The following is a 22380-nucleotide window of genomic DNA, read 5'->3' as shown; positions in this document are numbered from 1 at the left end:
TGGCAGAAGCCAGAAGAAAGCAGAGGGGCCACTTAGCCCCGACGGGGTCCCGGGTAGGGAAGCAGCCCAGAGAAAAGACTTATAGTTTCCTTAGAGCAGCAGCCACCCACTGCTGTCAGCCAGGGACTCTGGGCTGGTGTCCGAAGGAGAGGGCGGGCTCGGACACCCCCTACCCCCAAACCCTAGACCCCAAGGTCCCAAGGACAATACTCGGCCTGCGAAGACCTGTGGGAAGGCCGGTCCGTAGAGAGACGGCCGCCATCTTGAGGCTGGTGGGAGCCCCGGGCGGCCATTTTGTGTCCTGCCCCAGTAAAAAGCGCTCGGCCCAGGGGAGCACGGAGGCCACCCCATCACATAAGTTATAAATATTATTCTGTTTGCATAGTAATGGAATAAAAGTCTGCTTTTGGAAACATAATTCATTTTTATTAGTTCACAATAAATGCTGTGTGCTGCTGACATCATTCTCAGACAGTATTAATAGGTGCATTGGCAGTGTTATATTCTTACACACACAGCATTCACCAAAAGGCTCATATAGGGCTGCAGAAGAGCAAGGCCAGGTAGAGCACAGCAACATACACTGATCCGGTTCACTATTAAAATGGTCTTTCAAAGCCTCCCTGAGCTATATAGCTCCATGTTGAGCTCTTCTTATAGCCCTTGTATCTGGCTGCTCAAATCAGCAGACAACTGCTCCATCTCTGCCCTCTACCTGGATGAAACTTTCCCCCCATTGCTTCTCAGATATTATGCAAGACACTTCAGCAGCTATAAGCACTGGAATATATTTTTCACTGAGGTCCAGTCTTGTGAGTAGACAGCACCAGCAACCCTTCAAATGACCAAAAGCACATTCAACTGTCATTTTGCGTCTGTAGTTGAAGCGGTGCTTGGTGCTGTTGAAGTGGCTGGAGTATGGCTTCATGAGCCATGGGAGCAAGGTTTAGGTTGGTTCTCGCAGGATCACTCTTGGTATTTTAATATTGCCAATTGTAATCCACTGGTTGGGACAGGAAGTCCTGCTTGCAGCTTTCTGAACAGTCCTGTGTTCTTAAAGATGTGCACATCAGGCACCTTCCTTGACCAGGCCACACTGATGTCAGTAAAAAGTCCCTGGTGATCCACCAGGGCTTGCATTATCATAGAAAAGTAACCCTTTCTATTGATGAGCCCTTTCTACTCTGTGGCAAGGTGATCTGGTGCCAAAATGGTGATATGCGTGCCATCTATTGCCCCACTGCAGTTTGGGAGCCCTATTGCTGCAAAACCATCCACTGCACATTGCCCAGACTCACAGTCCTTCATAGCAGGAGGTGATTAATGGCCTTGCACACTTGCATCACAACAGCCCCCATGGTGGATTTTCCAACTCCAAATTGATTCCTGATTGATTGATTGTAATCTGGGGTTGCAAGTTTCCACAGTGCAATCACCACTCATTTCTCCACCATCAGCGTATTTCAGTGTCACTGAGCTGGAGGGCTGGGGCAAGCTCTAAACAAAGATCTGGGAATAAGGCCTTGCATATTCAAAAGTTCTGCAGCCACTGCTTGTCATCCCAAACCTGCATGACAATGTGATCTCACCAGTCAGTGCTTGTTTCTCAGGCCCAGAATCATCTGAAGCTGCTCCGTGAATGCCGCCAACAACTTTGAATTGTTTCTTTCTATGTCCCGCAGCAATCTAGCCTCCTAGGAATTGTCTTGTTCCCCCCAGCTCCTCTTGTCGCTCTTCAGATACTGCAGTATCAGGCAGCCCGTGCTTGCAACACTCATCACAATAGTGCAAAGCTGTGCAGGATTCATGCTTCCGCCACAGATGGTGGACAGCCAGGAGGGATGCGCAGGTTTGTGCAGGTGATTCTGAAAAGAGGCACAAAACAGGAGATGCAGATGAAATTACATGATGGAAAACACTGCATTCTGGGAAGTTGAACCCATGCTCCCAGTCAATCCTGCGTGATTCGTTTTGGCCCCATGAGGCATTGAAAAACTTACCAAAACTCCCTGCGATACATGGTGGCAAGTTGTACAGTGGGATAGCAACCCACGATGTACTACTTCGATACAAGCGTTCCTAGTGAGGATGCGCACCACTGACATAAGGAGCACGCACAAGTGATGTGATAACTGCAGCGTCTGTATGCTGACGGAGCTTAAGTAGACATAATTTTGTACTGTAAACATGGCCCAATTCTCAATGCTTAAACTTCATATTAACATTAATAACATATGCAATGGCATATTAGAAATTATGAAAAACAACAATGGTACATTAACCTAAATAGCAGCAATAAATTGCAGTAATCAGCAAAAACACTGATGGGAATCACTGCCTTTTTTGATACTGTGAGAACAGACAAGAGCTCTGTACTATGGAACAGTGCACATGCTCACAGTGGTCTTATAGAGATACTTGAAACTTGTATATGGACATGAAGAACTAAGCAGTCTGATATTATTTTGCATACTAAGAGCCACTGATGGGCAGGAAGGGGCTTGAGGGGGGTGTGATATGAGCCCACATTTAGCACAACAGGCTGCAAGATCCCATCAGGCAGAATCTCACTTTTCACTTTTAAGACGTTTCTACCCTTTGTGAAAAAAAAGACTTGAAAATGTAAAGTTTACATTGATGCCAGCCTTAGTTCGCCATAACTATTTTCCCACAACTGTCTTCACGCTTTCTTCCCTTATGCAAGGAATACCTACTCTGAACTGTGATATGTGATCCTTCTCTTCAAGACCACTTCTACAGAGGTGCCAACAAGATATTAGTCAATCAATAACTAGATCGAAGGATCGGGGATAGTTGACATCTTTCCCATCATTCCTCACTGTTTTGTTTGTGGTTTATTTTCTTAAGTTGTGAGTTCTTCAGGGCAGAGACTTGATCTTTCTCTAAATTTGGACACACCTAGCACATTGTAGGTGCTAACATAATCCTGACAGCAATGATTTATGTAAAGCATGTGTGTGAGAGAGGCTGGGGGCAGGGCAGATCTTTGAATTCTGTTTTCTCCTGCCCCATTCTCCTTATTTCCTGTTACAGGAGAAGAGGAGCCCAGTTGTTTGTGCTGGGTTCTGTTCACAGCTACCAACATTTAGGAAAGTTTTACAAAGAAGAAATCCCCAGATAAGCTAGAAGTCTCTTGGGGCCACTAGCATTCCTCTGCCTGGAAGAATTTGTGACTTTTGGAGTCCTAGGTAGTCCTTTACAAACATTAGCTACTTAATTGTCACCACTCCTCTTTGAACCAGGTAAAAATTGTCCCCATTTTACAAATGTGAAAATTGATACATGGAGAAATTAAGTCTGAAGTTTTCAAACCTGGTGCATAAAGTTAGATACCTAAAGTTAGATTTAGGTACCTAAATAAAATGGTCTGATTTTCAAAGGGGCAGAGCACCTGTAACTCTCACTGAAGTCAGTGGGAATTTTGGATACTCAGCAAATCTGGATTGAGGCTATGTAAATGTAGACCCGCTCAATCAATCAGGAAGTCGATGTACTAAAACCACCTCCTCAAGTGGCATAGCGCTGCATCGACGGGAACACAGTTCCTGTTGGTGCAGTGCAGTGAAGACACCGCGCAGAACAGAAGTACAGCAGTCGACGGGAGTTACGCAAGAAACTCTGCGTAGCTTGCATAACTCCTGTCGACTGCCGCCAAATCGCCGGGTAAGTGTAGACCAAGCCTTAGATACCTACCCTCAGGTATCCAGGCTTTGAAAATCCTGATTTATGTGACTTCACAAAGGCCACAGAGGAAATTAATGTCAGAGATGAATCCATTGCTTAGTTCAAGAGACCATACTGCCCCCTACCCAGTTGACCTGATTCTCCTTATGACCAGAGGTCATGCTGGCTACTCAGCGGAAAAGTTGGCTCAACTCAGGCAGCTGGCTTGTAGGGCTATGGCATGTAAGTCGCTACTCTGAACTGATCTGGATGTCATGCTGAAAATCAAATGTCCTATTGGTAATGGGTCTTGTAGTGAGTGGGTGTGGCTTCCCTCTGAGATGGACAGGGAGGGCACTTTACCCGCCCTCTGGTGGGTGAAACCAGAACAGCCTACCCTGCTGGAAGCAGAAGGGCGAGACAGGAAGTATAAAGGGAGAGCCCAACAGAACTGCTGGAGGAGAAGGACTTCTCCCCACTACCGCTGGAGCCCGAGTGCTACAGCATCAAAACCAAGGAGGAGCTGCCAGCGTTGTCTGCCGCCTGGGATGCTGAGGAGCGGCCTGCCACCTAGGGTGCTAGAGCTGCCCACTGTCTTGGACACCGATGAACTGATGGGGCTATCACTAGCTGTCTACCCCAAGGAGACCAACGACGACCCTGAAAGTATGGTATCCTATGATTAAGCCCAGGGAAAGCAGATGATAGTCTTATTGTGTCGTGTCCTGGTATTCAGTCAGTGTGCTTCAGATGGGACTTAGCTTACCCACTAGCAGAACCTTCCACCACTCTTAGGGCCCTGGGTTGGGACACGGTGGAGTTGGGTGGGCCCGTGTCCCCCTACTTCTTCTGCTGCCCCTCCCCAGGGATGGCAGCTACCGCACTGTGGGCCAGGAGGCCTGCTTGCTCACCCCTGCCCTTTCTGAGTGCCTGGGGCCATAGACAGTTTATTTGCTGTACCCCCAGCCTGAGGGGTCTGAGCCCATAAACTGCTTGCCAGCTCTGCTCCTCTGCCTGAGTTCCAGGGGCAATAGACTGCCACTTGCCCTGCCCTGCCTGAGGACCTAGGCCATAGTCTGCTTAGTTGTCCTGCCCTGCCTGAGGGCCTGTGGCAATAGACTGCCTAGTGCTCTGCCCCCAGCCTGAGGGGCCCAAGACCATAGACTTCTTGCCAGCTCTGCCCCTTGCCTAAGGACCAGGGATGATAGACTGCATGCTTGCCCAGCCCTGCCTGAGGGCCAGGGCCCCAAGACAGCTAATTCCCTATTTTCGAGCCTGTCTCTTTATGTGCAACAGCAAGGGGGCATGACCTCCCTCCCAGATGGACAGGGAGGGGTGACCCCAATGTCCTACAGGTCTTCATATACCAAAGCCAGCTCTGAATGGTGTGACAAAGCTCTTCCTCTACCTCGGTGGGTCCAGATCTAGCGGTAGGTCAGGGAACTGCTTCACCCCTTAGTGATTCTTCCACCGTCTAGTTGTGGAGGAGGGTAATACAACCTCTCTAAGATGGCCGTTCCCTGCTGGGTCCCAGTCCTGTCTCTAATTCTCAGAGGCCCTTGCCTCTTCGCTAGGGCTCTTGCCCCACCAGTGAATGGCTGGGGGTGGGGAGCTCAGTCCCACCCTCGATTCTGAGCCCCAACCCAGGAACCCTACAAGTAGCAGCCTCATGCTGTGGCTTCAGGAAAGCTGACAGCTTCCCTGGGTTACTTCCTCATGCCCCTTGATTGAATGTCTGTACCCTGCTCGGACAGGGGCCCTTCCTGACCTCCTTGCCAGGGGAGGCTCTTGACCTCTGACAGATCTACTGGGCGTGGTAGTGCCGAACCAAATGTCCAGTTCTATCTTCCCCTTCTGGCAGGGTCTTTTCCCTCAGGTCTCCAGGCCTGGGAAAGGTCCTTTGCCCTCTTTGGGCAGGGTTTTTCCCATCCCTCAGTCTTTGTACCTGCAAAGTTCTCTTCTGCCAGTGTTCTGCTCCTTCTCCTAAACCCTCCTGGTTTCTGACAGTGTCTTGCCTGCTCATACACTCTCTGGTAACTCAGCTCACTCTCACAACTCTAGCCACACCCTTTCTCTGGAGAGGAGGTTTTAACAAGTCCTGGGTGGGGCCTTGACTGGCTCCAGGTGTGTTAATTAACCTGGAGTAACCCCTGATCATCTACGAGGGGAAAAGGGACTTGCTGAGCCTGGGACTGATATATTGGCCTTCTAGCACTCTCCAGTAGGTATCTAGTCTGACCCTGTCACATATCCTTCCCCCTTGCTCAACACCGCGGGTTGGGCAACTTGGGTCACTAGACAGTGCACCCGTGACACGCCATCCGCATTGCTGTGGCAGCTCCTGGCCCTGTGTTGGATGGTAAATTGGAATGGTTGGAGGGACAGGAACCACCTGGTCACCCTTGCATTCTTCTCTTTGTTCTGCTGCATCCACTAGAAGGGGGCATGGTCGGTCACAAGTGTAAATTTTCGGCCTAGGAGATAATATCTGAGAGATTCCATGGCCCACTTGACAGCAAAACACACCTTCTCCACCACTGCATATTTCTGGTCTCTCAGAAGGAGCTCTCTGCTGAGGTAGAGAATAGGGTTTTCATCTTCTCCCACCATCTGTGATAGGACAGCCCCCAACCCTACCTCAGATGCATCCATCTGTAGTATAAATTCTGTTCTAAAGTCTGGGGCCACAAGTACAGGGTTACTCCAGAGTGCGGTCCGAAGGCCTCCTCAGCTTTGTTGGTCCATTTTACCATTTCAGGGCTCTGAGCCTTTATCAAGTCCATCAGGGGACTTGCTCTGGTGGCAAAGTGGGGGATGAATTGCCGGTAATACCCCACTATGCCGAGGAATGCTCGGACCTGTTTCTTCCGGTTCAGTTGGGCCAGTTTTGGATGGCCTCCAGCTTGTTCACTTGGGCTTCACTACACCTCTTCCCACAACATACCCGAGGTATTTAGCTTCTGATAGTCCTGTGGCACACTTGGCTGGATTTGCTGTAAGGTCTGTCCGCTTCAGGGTATTCAGTTCTGCTTCCACCTTTCCCAGGTGGGTTTCCCAGTCTAGAGTATGGATAATCATGTCGTCCAGGTATACAGCAGCATAGCTGAGATGGGGGTGCAACAATTTATCCATAAGGTGCTGAAAGGTGGCTGGGGCCACATGTAGTCCGAAGGGGAGGACAGTGTACTGGAATAGACCCTCAGGCATGGAGAAGGCAGGTTTTTTTTTTTGCTTCTTTGGCTAGGGGAATCTGCCAATATCCTTTTGTCAAATCCAGGGAGGTCAGGAATCAGGCCTTGCCCAATTGGTCAGCTAACTTATCTATGCATGGTATAGAGTACGCATCAAATTTGGAAATCTCATTCAGATGGTGAAAGTCTGACTCTGTCACAACAGCTATGAGAGGAGTACGAATAACCTAAAATCTTTACAAAAAAATCACTGACCACTTTCAACTCTACTGATCGGGTTACATTTTCAAGTGTATTTTGGCAATGGGAGGGGCTTGAAATTTACTTTTTTTAAAAGAAAGCAAACAAGGTGAAGTTCTCTCATTTTGAGTTGCCAAAATTAGGGAAGGTCAGAGGCTGACAACATCATGCGCTTACAAATGCCATTTCTATTCATAAGCATAAAAGAGCAGTGTAGAGGCTTGAATGTTCAGTTTTGCTTAAATTGGTTTCTATGCTTGAATTTTCTTTGGTTTTTACATTTTTAAGATGTCTCACTTCTTTAGACATTTTCCTCATCTCGTTTATTTGCATCTTTTAGTCTCTCTCCTTTCACATCTGTTTAACATTTCTCTCTTTGGAAAAGAGAAAATGAAATACAAAAGACAAGATCTCTAAAATTGCCTTCCAGAAACACAATCTACACAAGCCTTCCACACATTTCTTCTCCTCTCTGGGGAAGAAGCAGGAAGAAAAAAAAAAAAAGCTTTCTGCTATAAATTCACTCTTGGACCCCCAAGGACAGCATCACTCTGCTGCACCTTAACAAGAAAAAGTCTCAAAGGTTTCCATTTTCACTCGGTCTTTAAAGGTTTTCCCCACATTTACAAACACTTTGTAGATAAAAATATTCCTGATTCCTAACATGAGCAGATGACCTCACTCTGCTGAAGCCTCCTAAAAGCCAATGAATAAATGAGGATTTCTGCAGAAAGCAAGGTCATCAGGCTGAGAGAGAGGAACATAGGGAGTTTGAGCGGATCCGTGGATCTGCTGATCGTCAGAGAGTCATAAAAAATAAAGCTGAAAAAAAAACCTGTTAGTTCCTCCAGATCACCCCCCTGGGGTACAGGGTATGTCCTAGAGTCCATTACTAATGCATTGTTCCGTCTAGTTTTAAATGTCCCAATCGATAAGACACCCTTTGCATTTGTAATGCATCACTTGGTATTTTCTCATATACAGCCTCAATTTTTATCAAATTTACCTGTATTGCCATGTCTCTTATTTACATGCCCCATTGTCCCATCCTCACCAGTTCCTTTCTCTTCTTGGAGATAGATTCAGATTTTAGGTATAGCCCTGTGCAAGGGGTTGTGTATGTAGAGGCAAATCCTACCTTGCTGCCTTCTAGTCATTTACGGTTGGCCTATACCCACGCCCTTCCAGCTCCCTGCTCTGGCACAGGTAATCTGGCCAATGAGTACAGGATTATTTCCCACCAAATTGCTGTCTCCTTCCCCATAAGATCCATAGTCATTGCTTAGCTCTTACAATTGTCATATCTGACTTATTAATCTTTTCTCATAAATCAGTAACCTCAATTCCCTTATTCACTTATGCATTTTAGTTTCCTTTAAACTCTCTCCAGTATCTCTCTCTCTCTTTAGTGTTAAGGAGTCTGGAACTGAATGTGGTATTCCAGAAAGCCTGGGGTAGTTTTACTGAGGGTTTCTCTCTCTCATACACACTCACACACACACGAAAATGTATTTTCAAGACAAAGGACTTGTCCTGCTCCCAAGGCAGTGAGCCTGGAGTGTATCATTGATTTCAGTGGAGGAAGGACAGGTTCCTTGAAGAGTATGCACAAAAATCCCTTAGAGAGGCTGGTTTGTGCATGTAAGTATGACAGGAATCTGAATTCATTTAGATTAGAATATGTTTTAAATCAAACGAAATGCATATAGGTGGCTCCTGAATTTTGTTATTGTAACTGCTTGTTCCAAGGACAGCAAAGTCCCTTAAAGTTATTTATTAAACATTGTCATTTATGGTGAAATCCCAGCATTATCTGCAGCTATGAGGACCTAATCAGATTCTCAAGGGCCTAGCGACTCTGCTCTGCCCATGCCCAAGCGGAGTATGATGTCAGAGAAGGACTGAGCATGTGCACACCCAACCCCATCTCTTAATCAGCTAAGGAAACTGAATGAACTGTTGAACCTAAGACAGGGACCTCCTAGCATACAATGCTGAACTGCAACTATGAATGCAGTGGTGTCTCAGGCTAACAAACCCCATGGCAACTGAGGATATTAGGCAGACAGAGAAATCCTTACCAACACTCTCCCAAACTCTCCCCAGAGGGCCCTTTTCTGCGTCTTATGAGGGTGTGGAATATATTGATAGGACTGGAGGTGTAATTTCATTTGCCTTCTGACTCTACCCTCTTTGTGTAGCTCAGTGGATGACATTGGCTATGAAGGGAGAAAGGGGACAGAAGTCTGTGGAAAGCTGCTTGGATATGAGGAGCTCACGTGCAGTGGAGGAGATTTGTTGGTCCCCGCCACACAATGAGCATGAAATCTCTCTGCTTCCACTGCTGTACTGGGCCTAGCTGACCTGGCACAGCAGTGTATTTGTGGTGAGAAAGGGACTAAGGTGTGGCTTATTACTATGTAAAGCAGGGCCAGGATTTGGCTCTTCTATCCTGTTATGTCAAAATATGGTCCTATTCTACTGGAAAATTAGAATAAATTAACTACAGTTCCAAAACTTAAATTAAAAAAATGGTGATTTACAGAAGATATCAATCTGCAGGAATAGAGAAACGTGAGACTAAAATGCAGAAAAATCCTACTGAAGAATATGGCACAATTCTAGTTCCTTATTGTTACTGACTCCAGGAAGTGCTGCATGCAAAATGATTAGGCACATGCTGAGACTGCAAACAAATGGATCCAGCTTTAAAAAAGCTGTGTCTAGTTTGCAATATTCCTCAGGCGGAGAAGGTAGGGAAATAAAGATGTAAATATCCTGCATGACTTCAAAGAATGAAATGGACTATGGGCTATGTTGTTCTGCAGTGTCTGGCTAGATGCAAGCAGAAAGAAGCATAATGACCTTTGTTATAATCTATATTAATGGAGAGAGGACCCACTCACAACATTCAGTCTGGTGTGTGTTGGTATTTTTGAACACAGAGCTTAGAGCTAGTTGAAAAATTAGAATTAAAATAAAAAACAGGGTTCTGGGGAGTTGGGATTTGGAGTTTCAGTTCATCCCATTGTAGAGAAACCCTACTGATGAAATTCTGACTTGGATACACGTCAACATTTTGAAATCTGTCACATTCCCCACATCCCCTGGGGCCAGAATGTGCTTTTTTTAGATTCATAGACTATGAGGCCAGAAGGGACCTTTGTGATCATCTAGGCTGACCTCCTGTATAAAACAGGATGCTTGGCCCTAGCACGGTGGCACCAGGAGAGGGAAGAGTGAAAGAAGTCTTTTCCCCTATCATCCCCATCTCCACTACACACAATTCAGGCACAATAGCAATCCTTGCATTTAGGAGATTTCTTCCTTCTAGGGCTCATCAAAAAGCAGAGTGAGCCACTGACATTTGGCTGAAAAACAAAAGCACATGGGAATATAGATAAATACGGTCAGGGCCTCAGTCGTTGAGGCAGCCATGAAAAGCTGTGGCCTGAAGGCAATAGGTGCCTGTCATGGTGGCAACCCTAGGCCCAGCTGGTGGACACCAGTGGTGAGGGAAGCTGTCAAGGTGAAGAAGGAAGCCTTCTGAGAAATGCTTGTGAATCGGACTCCTGATACAACTGAGAGGTACCGGCTGTCTAGGAGGGCTGCGGCTGTGGTGGTCGTTGAAGCGAAAGCTGAGCCTGAGAGGAGTTTGGAAAGACCATGGAGAATGACTATTGGATGGCCTCAAAGGTGTTCTGGCAAACCATTTGTCACCTTAGGAGGGGTTGGCGGGACGTTGCCCAGGCTGTTCTCAGCAAGGGTGATGAAACACTAACTGAAACACTAACTAACTAGTTGAGTGGTGGCAGAAGCATTTGGAGGAACTCCTCAACTCAGTTGACACGCCCTCCTTTCAGGAGGCAGTGCCAGAAACCCCCAGTGGGATAGGATCTATTTCTTTTGATGAGGTTGCTGTGGTGGTAAAATGCCTTCACAGTGGTAAGGCAGCAGGGGTGGATAAGATTCGCCTGGAGATATTGAAATCATTGGACCAAGCTGGGGTGTCATGGTAAACATGCTCTTCAATGTTGCATGGAAGGCGGGTGCAGTACCACAGGATTGGCAAACTGGGGTGTTGGTTTCGATCTTTAAGAAAAGAGACCAAAGGGTGTGTTCCAACTACAGGAGGATCACACTTCTCAGCCTCCCTGACAAAGCCTATGCCAGGATGTTGGAGAAAGGGCTACGCCTGTTAGCTAAACCTTGGATTCAAGAGGAACAATATGGTTTCCATCCTGGACGTGAAACAATGGACCAGCTCTTTGCGCTCTCACAGATAATCGAGGAGTCATGGGAGTTTGCTAACCTGGTTGACCTTTGTTTTGTAGATCTGGAGAAAGCTTATGATCGTGTTTCCTAAGATGTCCTATGGGAAGTTCTGTGGGAATAAGAGGTGCCAGTGCTGCCACTGTGTGCTATCCGGTCCCTCTATTCCTGGAGTAAGAGTTGTGTCCATGTTCTTGGCATTAAGTCGAGTTCGTTCAAGGTGAGCACTGGACTCCGCCAAGGGTGCTTCCTGTCCCTTCTACTGTTTGTGATCTTCATGGACAGGTTATCAAGGCACAGCCAGGTTGGGAAGTGTATCTGGTACAGGGACTTGGAGATGGCATCTCTGCTGTTTACAGAATAGCTGGGAAAACACCTTGTACAACATGGGGTTTTCCTGAACAAATGGCATCAGTATGGAACCAGCATATGCATGACCCACCTTGGGGATGCCTATGGCCAGCTGATTTGGGTCAAGGAAGAGATCCACAGTTGTTTAGAAAGAAAGAATATGAATCGGTATACTAAATGCACCACAGCATCTGGTAGAGAGTGTAACCTAATTGTAAGCGGGGGACTGGGCCCGCTATTGTGGGGAACTTTCCTGGCTCATACACTACCCCAGTGGAGTTGGCTAGCAAAAGGCTCTGAGTCCTTGCCCCCACTCCCTTTACTCAGAGGCCTGCCTGCCTCGAAGGCGCCCCTCCCACTCTCCTGTGTGGCGGAGTCCCTGTAACCCCAACAAGTCTGGGCCCAGGATTCCTGGGAGGCTCAACCCCCAATCTTGTCGTGGTCACTAGGACAGGGGCGTGGGTGTCCCCACTCCGGGGGGCTCTCTCTGCACTGGATGCTTCCCTGACCCACCGATCAATGCGTACAGTGCAAAGCAGATACAATTTAATAAACAACAATCAATTAAAAAAATAAAGAAAAGAGGAGAAATGTTAAAAGAAAACACCTAAGGCCGCCCCCTGACCCAGAGGCACCACACCCAGTATCTCTGGGGTGTCAGGGACATTCACAGTCTGTCTCCCACGTCACAGGTGTCCTGCCTGGCTGCGCTGCAGGGATGTAGAGAGTCAGACAGTGGCCACACGTCCCCAGGCTCTAGGGGATAGGGCCCTTCTCCCCAATGTCTGCCCCCCCAATGTCTGGGTCACGATCCCCTCCAAGACCTCTTGGTTGGCGGCATCTCCCTGCAATCAGGGTCCCCCTCGCACTCCTCAGCTGCTCACCGCACCTGGCTCCAGGCGGCTCCAGCCCCACTCCGCATCAGTGCAGCGCGACTCGGCTCGGCTCTGCTCTCTGGTTCTGCTGCTGCGGCTCTGCTCTGCTCTGCTCAGCTCAGCTCCCTGGCCTGGGCTTCTTTACTCATCTCCCAGCCACTGGCTGCTTTGTCCTTAGCTCAGCTCTACTCTGACTATTTGTGATCCGGGAAGTGGGCAGGCGCGAGCCTGCCGACTGCTAAAGGCCCCTCCCCTGGTGGGGGGGAGGCGTCACTGGACCCAAGACACAACCAATTGTGTGGGACAAAGAATGAAAAAAGGAGCGGGCGTGGGGATCACAGGCTCAAACGAAGGGAACCAGAACGGGACACTGAGCAGAGAACCCCGGCCAGCGCCCACTGCTCCTGGAAGGTGTCAAGGGAGCCAGTGGACACTGCCCAGAGGAACTCTGCCCAGATGCGTGAGTGGACAGAGGAACGGAAGTAGGCCCCACAGTTGCAGAGCGTCCCCCCCAGCCAACCTCCTCTCCCTGGTCTTGTAGATGGCCATTTTGGCCATGGCTAGGAGGAGGTTGACGAGGAGGTCCCGCGACTTGGTCCCGCTCTGCTCAGGCAGGCACAGGCAGGCAGCTGCAGCTCACATGGAGGGCAGGGCTCTCCCCACCCTCCTGGCTCCCTCCTTGGCCTGCCCGCCCTGTCAATCAGGCTGACCTGAGTTGGCCTCTCTCCAGTGGCCCTGGGGGCTGTGTCTGTTTCAGGGCCCTGCTTCCTCAAGAGATGCCAACCAAAAAGACCCATTAAGTTTCAGTAAGGGGCTAATAGACCCCTTACATAATGATCAAAGTAGGAAACAGACTCAGGACGCCTGGCTTCTGTTTTTCTACTGACTCATCTTAGCAAGTCACTTAACTTCTCTATTCTTCAGCTTATTTGAGTATAAATGTATTACCTATCCGCTCTCAGGTGTCTTGTGATGCTTTTTTATTAAATGCTTGTAAAACAATTCAAGATCTTCAGATGAAAAGCTCTACATAAGTGCAAAGTGTTATTATTGCTATAACTTACTTCTCTTGATTTTTGGTTCTCTAGCTGACTGCTCTACCAAAGTCAGGAGATTGCTACTTTTGAAAGGTTGTTCCAGATAATTCAGTGCCTTCATGCCTGTCTAGCACTTTACATTCTTTAGTTCTGTTCCTCTAAATACTTGCAACCTCTTCCTCTCTGGCTTTGACAGGTTTACTACACTTGTTTTCATCAAAATGTTGCTGTAAAGATCAGTTACCTGGTTCAGTGCTTTGATTGGGTCACTTCCTTCTTTGCAGCCCTTACCTGGTCTCCCTTCTTCATTGTATCAAACACAAACTAGTTGTCTTTACTTTAAAGGCCCTTCTTGGCCTAGCTCCACCTTATCTATCCTCTTTACTCTGATATTGAAATGTAAGCCCCACTTCTATTACCAGTCTTGACTGCCAGGTTGTAAAATTTTCCAACAAGCACTTTTGGGCTTTTGCCCAGCTTGCCTTGTGTGAGGGAGGAGCTCCTTTTAAATATCTGCAAAGCCACCTCACTGTTCTCATTCAAATCCCTCCCTAAAATTCTTTCTTCTCTGTTGCAATGCCTGCAGGAAACTCAACAATGGTTAGGTAGCTGGTGTGCCGTTCGCCCTGTTAATCATGCTGATCAGTATCGTATCATTGTCTCCTTGTCTGTCTGTCTGTCATTTCCACTTGTTTCTCATCTTAGACAGTAAAATCTTTGGGGCCAGAGTAATTTCTTTGTTATATGTTTGTACAGCACCTAGCACAATGGGGCTGTGGTCGCTAGACACTACCACAACACCAGCAATAATAATATTGTAAGACTGGCCTTGTCTTCATTCAGTGGAGAAAAAGAGACTGTGGGCCCTTATGAGCTCTGGTCACTTCTTTTCTTAAATTGGCATTCAGCACTCAAAGTTTTAAGCTGGACAATTCCTGAGGGCTTGTCTACACTTACAGTGCAGTTGCGCCATTGTAGTGCTTAGTGAAGACACTACCTATGCTGATGGGACAGCTTCTCCAGTCAGCATAGGTACTCCACCTCCCCGAGAGGCGGTAGCTATGTCAACAGGAGAAGCCCTCCTATGGACATAGCCCTGTCTACACTGGGGGTTAGGTTGGTATAACTGCGTTGCTCAGGGGTTTGGCTTTTCTACACACCCCTGAGTGAGGGAGTTATTCTGACGTAAGTTTGTGGTGTAGATCAGGACTGAGTGAGACTAGCTTTTGCAGCAATCACAGAGATTTAATCTGCCCAGCCTGTGGTGGTGGTTGCAGTTTATAGTGTCCTCCTTGAGAGACACAGAGTATTCTCTTTTAGGGGTGGCTGAGGTTTGTTTCACCTAAATTGTTACACACGTGACTCTTATTTAGAGCTGTATGACTAAACCTTGTGCAACTGTTTGAAACTTTAGTCTAGCAATAATCTGGAGATGTGAGTTTACAGGGACATTTAGTACCTTTACACAGTGGGGAAAATTGCAGTGAGAAGATTGTGTTTGTAGTTTGTAGCAATGAACTGGAGTCCCTACTAATTGTGCTTAGGACTTGGTATATTGTTTAACCCATAGAGACACTCATTTAGAAAATACCATTGCCATCAAAACAGCTGTTTCAGTTAGTCATTTTCCCAAAGTACAATTTAAAAAACAAAACACCAAAAACCTAACCTCCAAGTAGTACCTATAGGATAGGATAATGCTAGGGCCTGTGAAAGGTTTGCAAAGAACCCACCTCCGCTTCCCTTGAGGACCAGAAGGAAGACTAACTGCAGGGGTTTCAGGGACAAGCACCAAAATGAAGGCACTTGACTTGTACGGTAGCTGTACCATAGTTAAATGATGACCGGGGGAAACAAGATGACCATCTAAAAACATCTGAAGAGTGCATATGCACAAAGTAGAGAAAGAGGCTAGAATTAGAAGGAATGGAATTAAAATACTGGACATTTATGGTGAATTTTGGGGAAAATATCTTGACAGGTATGATAAATTGTATATATTAAACAGGAATAGTCTCCACAAGGCAAGTGGTGAAAGCCCTATTGAAAGGGGCATTTGAAATTAAACTGGACAAGGCAACAGAAAGTAGGAACAATCCTGCACTGGCAGGAAGATGAATAAATGACTGAATAGGCCTCTTCCATCTCTAGTTTGATCCCGCATTCCACCAGCCATCCTCCCCAGCTCTAGGAGGGAAAAGAACACAAGCACAATCTCTACATTACCTCAGGATGGACCCATACAAAGGCTGTTGAACCTCATTGTGTAGTGCTGACTTTCCATGGCAAACACCGCACATGACATCTTAACATCTGTGACGTGGCAACTGAGGCATACAAACATTTTGAAAGGCAATGGAAGTTTTTTTTTTTTTCTCCATTTTATTCTTTTGAGTATTTCATTTAAAAAACCTCTATCTGTAGGTAAAATGTAAGGCACCCTTTGAAGAGTCTAAATATTGTACATTTCCCTTATGTCTATGCCAGGAAGACCATAGCAATGTATGTTCTCAATATGCAATGTTGTTGTAGCTGTGCTTGTCCCAGGATATTAGAGCGACAACATGGGCAAGGTAATATCTTTTATTGGACCAACTTCTGTGAGTGAGACAGAGAAGCTTTCCCAACTATGGCATTTACTACCAGGATAGAACAGAGAGGTTAGGCTGATGAAAATCACTTTAAATGGTGTTTAGTGCTCTCTTGTAGTATTAGTGAAGGCCACAAGACACAGAGCCTGTGCCCAGTGTTAATAACACATTTCAAAACTATAATTCATTGTTACTATTTTATTTAGGTACAGCAAGATGTTAATGAAAATTCATTTTTCTGGGGAAAATTGAGGAAAAACATTTTGATCTGTTTCTGTGACATGAAAGTTGCAGCTACCAGTGCTTAAGTTTTGCAATCCAGTAGAAGCAATATGTAAAAGAAGATGAGTTCCATATTGTGTGCCTCTTTGGAGCTATACAGAGCCATATCCCAACGGGAGGAAAATGTGACATGTCTCTATATTTTTCTTCTTTACAGATATCTCAGTAAGCTTGCTATCCTTAGTTGTCACAGCCTGTGGACTTGCTCTCTTTGGTGTGTCTCTGTTTGTTTCCTGGAAGCTTTGCTGGATCCCTTGGCGAGAACGTGGCCTGCCCTCTGGGAACAAAGACAACAAGCAGGAATCGCTGAACTATACAGACACAGAGACCAATGACCATGAATACAGTGAGGATTACCTGGGGCAGCCCACTTCCTACCCAGAGTCCACCCTGAAGATTAGCCACACCTCCCCCGATATTCCATTAGATGCTCAGGCAGGGACCAAGGAGAACTGTGTGCACAATGTCCGAATGCATCGCCAAATCACAGAACCAACCTCTTCTGCTCGGTCAGTAGCTGTAATTTCTTTCTAATGATAATGATTATGAATGGAGATGTGACTGAGAGAATTACACTATATTAGCCAATATAGAGCCTGTCTACAGATGTATATTTTACCTGCCTCATTCTTTTACTTTAATGGTTATAGAAAATTATTTGGGTTTTGGGGTGTGCTGGATGATGGATGCCTTCCACAGTGGCAATCCATTTTCTTCCAACATGAATAACTACTGCACCATCTGTGTCTCCCCTTTATAAGCTGGACAAAATAGCCAGGATGTGATTGTAGAACAAGGGAACAGCCTACACTGAATCTTGTAAATCATGCTCATTTGCACTTATCAAAGCTGAGGGCTCTGCAAAGATTTCAACAACCATCAAAAAAGAAAAATAGGACAGGCTAATGAAACACTTGTGGAAGTTAGAAATAGAATTAAAGGTGATAGGTTTTAGCCACAGCCTTGACTGTGGAGGGAAAACTGACTGAGCAAGATTAGCTGAAGGCAAAGGAACCAGAGTGCCAGCATGTAAGGGGGAGGGGTAAAATGTGAGAGTGTGTAGGGGCAGGTGATAAAAGGATTAGGCTGCATGCAGCCAGAAAAAGGATCAGCATGTGAACAGTGGATTTCTGAGCCCATGCAGATGTACTAGAGCTGAAGAAGATACAGCACTCTCCACATTGCTCTTGAATAACCTCTTCTGGCCATCTGACATGAGTGGGTTTGGCAAAGGCTCTTGCATGCAGGCTGTACTTTGAGATAAAGTGCTGTAACAGCTGCTGAAGTTTAATAGTTGCTGATAGACCCAGGTTTAGGTGTGAGAAGGCTTGACCTAGGTGAACAGAAGGCCCAGGAAACACCACAAATAATACAGAGCAAAGTGTATGGTGCATGGACACACTTTGTTATCTTTTTTTCCATGAGCTGTAGATCAGTGTAAGAGCAGCTCTGACTTCAGAGTCTGTTCTAGGAGTCTGGAGAGGGCACTGCTATAACTGTGGATGTTGGACACCATATTGCACACACAGCCACCCGCCAGGTCGATTTCAGACTGCGGAAGCGTAGTCAAGAGCTGTAATACAGAGCTAATGATGTTCTGTTTTCAAAAGTAGTTTGCCCCGTGTTGCGTGGCTCACTAACAATAGACTGGCATTAGATGTTGGATGTGAAAAGGGCCCTCATATTCACCATCAGAGGGCCATATCTATACTGGTTAACATGCAACACCACTGAAGTCAACAGTATTGCACAGGGGGTAATGCAGGGAAGCACATAGCTGTAGCACTACTGAATGTCTAATCCCAAAGTGTTTGTGCAACAGTAGTAAAATGGAGGAGTGTTATAAAGCAGGAGCAGAAGTACCGCAAAAGGGAGTGAGAGAGGGGTAAATCAGAGATAATAGAGTGGATGGATAGAAAGGAAAATATCAGATACACAAGAAAAAGAAAGACAATGAAATTTACCCACCCAAAAGAGTGCCTCTTGTTGGTCTTAGATTAAAAACAGTTTAAGACTGGGGAGGGACAGGAGGTTAAATCTTCCAGGGAAAGGTAAAAAGAGGAAACTGAAGGATTAATGTTACCATTATCATCATCTCCATTTTTATTTAATTTTTTTTGCCATTGGTGAAACATTGTCACGTGTCAATTTTGGAAATAAACCCTGAGTGTGATACAAGAAAAAATCATCCTCATTGTGATTAATGTGTGCAATTTGATCCCCTACTGCAATGTGCCTTTTTTCTGTTTTGAACATCTGTGACCTGGGAGCCCAGATATGCAAGCTTACAGAGATTGTCTGTGAGGCACTGCAGTCTAAGGAGCACAGAACAGGGCACCAGGGTTCTATTTTTTGTCAGTTATGGACTTTGCTGTCTGACCTTCAAATCTCCATGCTTTACTTTCCTCACCTAAACAATGTGGATAATATACTAACCCACAAACCATCAGCAACTCATCTCTGTCTCTATTGCAGAGTCTCGATCTGTACAGAATGCTAGAGGTTAAGTTGTATAATTCCTTATTTGTAACACAGTATCTTGTCATAGAAATTAGTACTGCACAACAACATAATTATGCTTTTATTGTGCAGTAAGGGAGAAAAATTAGATGAATTATAAGAGAGAACACACTTTCAAGAAATGAATGATAACAGCAGAATAAATAATGCTGATTACATTCAACATAAATAGTTTTTGACTAATTCTATGCCAAGATTTTCCCAGGTGATCCTTTTTATTTTCCCCACATTTTGTTTCTACAATACGTTGCATGATTTCTGTATATTAATTGGGGCGAGGGGGCGGAATGTAAAATCCAATTTGTACAAGATTAGGGTTTTACCTAATCCAGTTTTCACAACCCACTGCCATACAAGTACTACAAATTTGATTTCTGCAATCTTCTTGTGGAGTGGAAATTTCAATCATAATAACCAAGTGACTCCAGATAATTAATCTCACTGGACTGAAACTAAAAGTAACTTTTTTTCCTAGGGGCAATGAAGCTAAAGTACTTCAGTCTAAGTACTAGAGTGCTTACTACATCAGCTAGCAGTTCTGAGAGGCGAACCAGCTTGATAGTAATGGGCAGCAAAACTATTTAAATTAGAATAACCAGCTTGTGAACCAAGTAGTAGGTTCCATCAATAAATACAGATATTGGGAAATATCTCCTCCTGTCGCATCATACTAGATATCTGCAAGTTCAATTTAAGCTATTAATTAGTTTATGGGACCGAGTCTGTTCTCAATTACATAGGTGTAACACCCTTATATTTCATGGGATTTGGCTCAATATTTATAAAGCCTTTTGAAGATGGCATTTGTCAAGTAGTAGTAGTTATTATAATCATTACACTTAGTAGGACAAATTCATACTTGGTGTACTTAAGTCCATTGACCTTTGTGGATTTACACCAAGAGTGAATTTGGCCCATTTCCTTTATGGGATACATATGCAGTTATACTGAATAACATACACCCCTAAGCCTTTCTTGGGAGTCACTGATTCTGCAGCATTCTTGTGAGTTTTATTGAATAGGAGGATGTTATTATGAGTTTCAACTAAATTTTAGAGAGTACTTATTGCCAGTACTTATTTGAGGTATAGGAACTGAAAATTATGCAAGAATCATGAGTCCAGTGATGAGGATGAACTACAGTAATTTTTAGCTAATAAATATCCCTCTATTCATTAAAAGGGATATTGTGCTCTATAGGTGTGTAGAAGTAAAAATCAAATCCTGTGGCAGTATACAATCCAAAATCATGGCTAAGGAAAGCCAAATGAAAATAAAATAATAGGTCTTATATACACACAAGAATCACACAACACCTAACAATGTAATCAGTTTCATTTCTGTCATTTTTCCCTTAAGGCACAATTCAATCCGAAGACAGCTCAATCTCTCGAACCCCGACTTCAATATCCAGCAGCTTCAAAAACAGGAGCAGCTGACCGGGATTGGACGCATTAAACCAGAGTTGTATAAACAAAGATCAGTGGATACCGATGATGGCCGAAGGAATAACAGCAAGGCCTGTGGGAAAATCAACTTCATTCTGAAATATGATTGTGACATAGAGCAGTTGATAGTGAAGATTCACAAAGCTGTCAACCTGCCAGCAAAGGATTTTTCTGGAACTTCAGACCCTTATGTGAAGATCTATTTGCTTCCAGATAGAAAAACAAAACACCAGACTAAAGTGCATAGAAAGACCCTAAACCCAGTGTTTGATGAAGTTTTTTTATTTCCCGTTCCATACAATGATCTGACCACAAGGAAACTCCACTTCTCTGTGTATGACTTTGACAGATTCTCCAGGCATGACTTAATTGGCCAAGTGATAGTGGATAATTTTTTAGATTTGGCAGACTTTCCCAGGGAAAGTAATATTTGGAGAGATATTGAGTATGTCACCAATGTAAGTATGACACCTTTTCATTTTGAGATTTTATACTGTAATTTAATAATTTATAACCTCAATCTTTTTTTAACTGGCGATAAAAGTTCTTCATGGTAGATTTATGGAGAAAATGATTTCATTCTCTCTCTCTCTCTCAGCATTTGACCTCAATCGACAAAACTTCCTCACTTTACCTTTACTGGACAGCATTAGAAATGTCCTTTATGTAGGAACTACTGAAGGTTAATCATTATCTTGTTTGTATGGGAGGAAAGCCACAAAAAAATCTGTTTTTTATCCCTCACTTATCCCAGGGAATGTTATTTTTTCTTTTCTCGCTACTTTTGCATTATTTTCCACATGTATTGTAGGATGCTACTGGCCTCAGTTTTCAAACTAAAGACTTTTGCATGGCTTCCATCAACCTCTCATAAGAGGTTATTCTGACAAAGTCAGCTGACATTGCACCTACAAACAAGGAGTATATTTGAGTTCAAAGCTAGCACCAGCTGTTAGTAGCCACAACCTAAGTGAGAGGAAAGTTTGATGATATCACTCAGGATATGAAAAACACAAATCCATACAAGGACCACCTCAGTTTACATTCCAGGAGGCAGGTCAAAGGTACTACATTTTTGTAGTGCTGTCTTGCTAGGAGCATTTTCTGAAGGAACCTTTATAAAAATGAAGCAGGGGGAACTCTTTAATATAATCTATTAAATATTCCTGCTGTCTCAACAACCTCTAGTTCTAGGGCCCATGTAGGAACACTCTCAGGGTACTAACTACAAAATAGACAGTACTTTCAGAGGTCAGGGTCTTTATACTCCTCTCATGGCTTGGGCAAATCTCCCATTAGTGTTAATGGGACTTAAGCATTCTCTGGTGGAGAAAAAGAGCCCTATGTGAGGAAAATGTATTTCAGAGCCCACAAGGTGAAACTACTGGTTCCAGAAGCCAATGAATATTTCTTTTGTTTTACGGAACTGTAATCTGGTGGATTCCACTCTTTAGTGTCTGTAAGTCAAAAAAGCAAAAGCGTGCAAGTCATTTAGGCCCCACTCCAAAAGAGCATTTAAGCATGTGCTTAGAGTTCCTTTTGACTTCAGTGGGACTTATGCACATGGCTAAAGTTAAGCATGTGCTATGCTAAATGCTGTTCTAAACAGGGACACTTCCCTGAATCAGCACTTTAATCTTTTTAGTCTATAACCTGCTAATGTGCCATGTTATAGGCCAGCGGTTCTCAACCTTTTTTTCCCCCGAGTACCACTCGGGAAAAAAAGGGGGGTGGGGACTTTTGGCAGCGGCAGGGTTTTGCGTCGGCGGTGGGGGGGGACTTGCGGCGGCGGCGGGGTTACATGGGGGGAACAATGCCCTCCGCCGAAACCCTGCTGCCGTTTGCCCCTTTTTGGCGGCAGGGTTTCGCAGGGGTGGGGGGGACTTTTG

General features: G+C 45.1%; 1 protein-coding gene across 1 annotated transcript in view; it reads left to right on the top strand.

Annotated features, from left to right (window-relative positions):
* Positions 1–22380, top strand: part of SYT9 (synaptotagmin 9) — a 111338-nt gene that overhangs the window by 47566 nt on the left and 41392 nt on the right. Inside the window, exons 2-3 of the mRNA XM_067532168.1 lie at positions 16681–17032; positions 20403–20949. Coding sequence (XP_067388269.1) covers positions 16681–17032; positions 20403–20949 — 899 coding nt within the window. The remainder of the gene's footprint in view (positions 1–16680; positions 17033–20402; positions 20950–22380) is intronic.

This window comes from Emydura macquarii, unplaced genomic scaffold (assembly GCF_026122565.2).
Source record: "Emydura macquarii macquarii isolate MOO-44397 ecotype Brisbane River unplaced genomic scaffold, CSIRO-AGI_Emac_v2 contig_3240, whole genome shotgun sequence".
Classification (NCBI taxonomy): Eukaryota; Metazoa; Chordata; order Testudines; family Chelidae; genus Emydura; species Emydura macquarii.
Note: the sequence above shows the minus strand (reverse complement) of the source record. Positions and strands in the feature narration are given on the sequence as shown.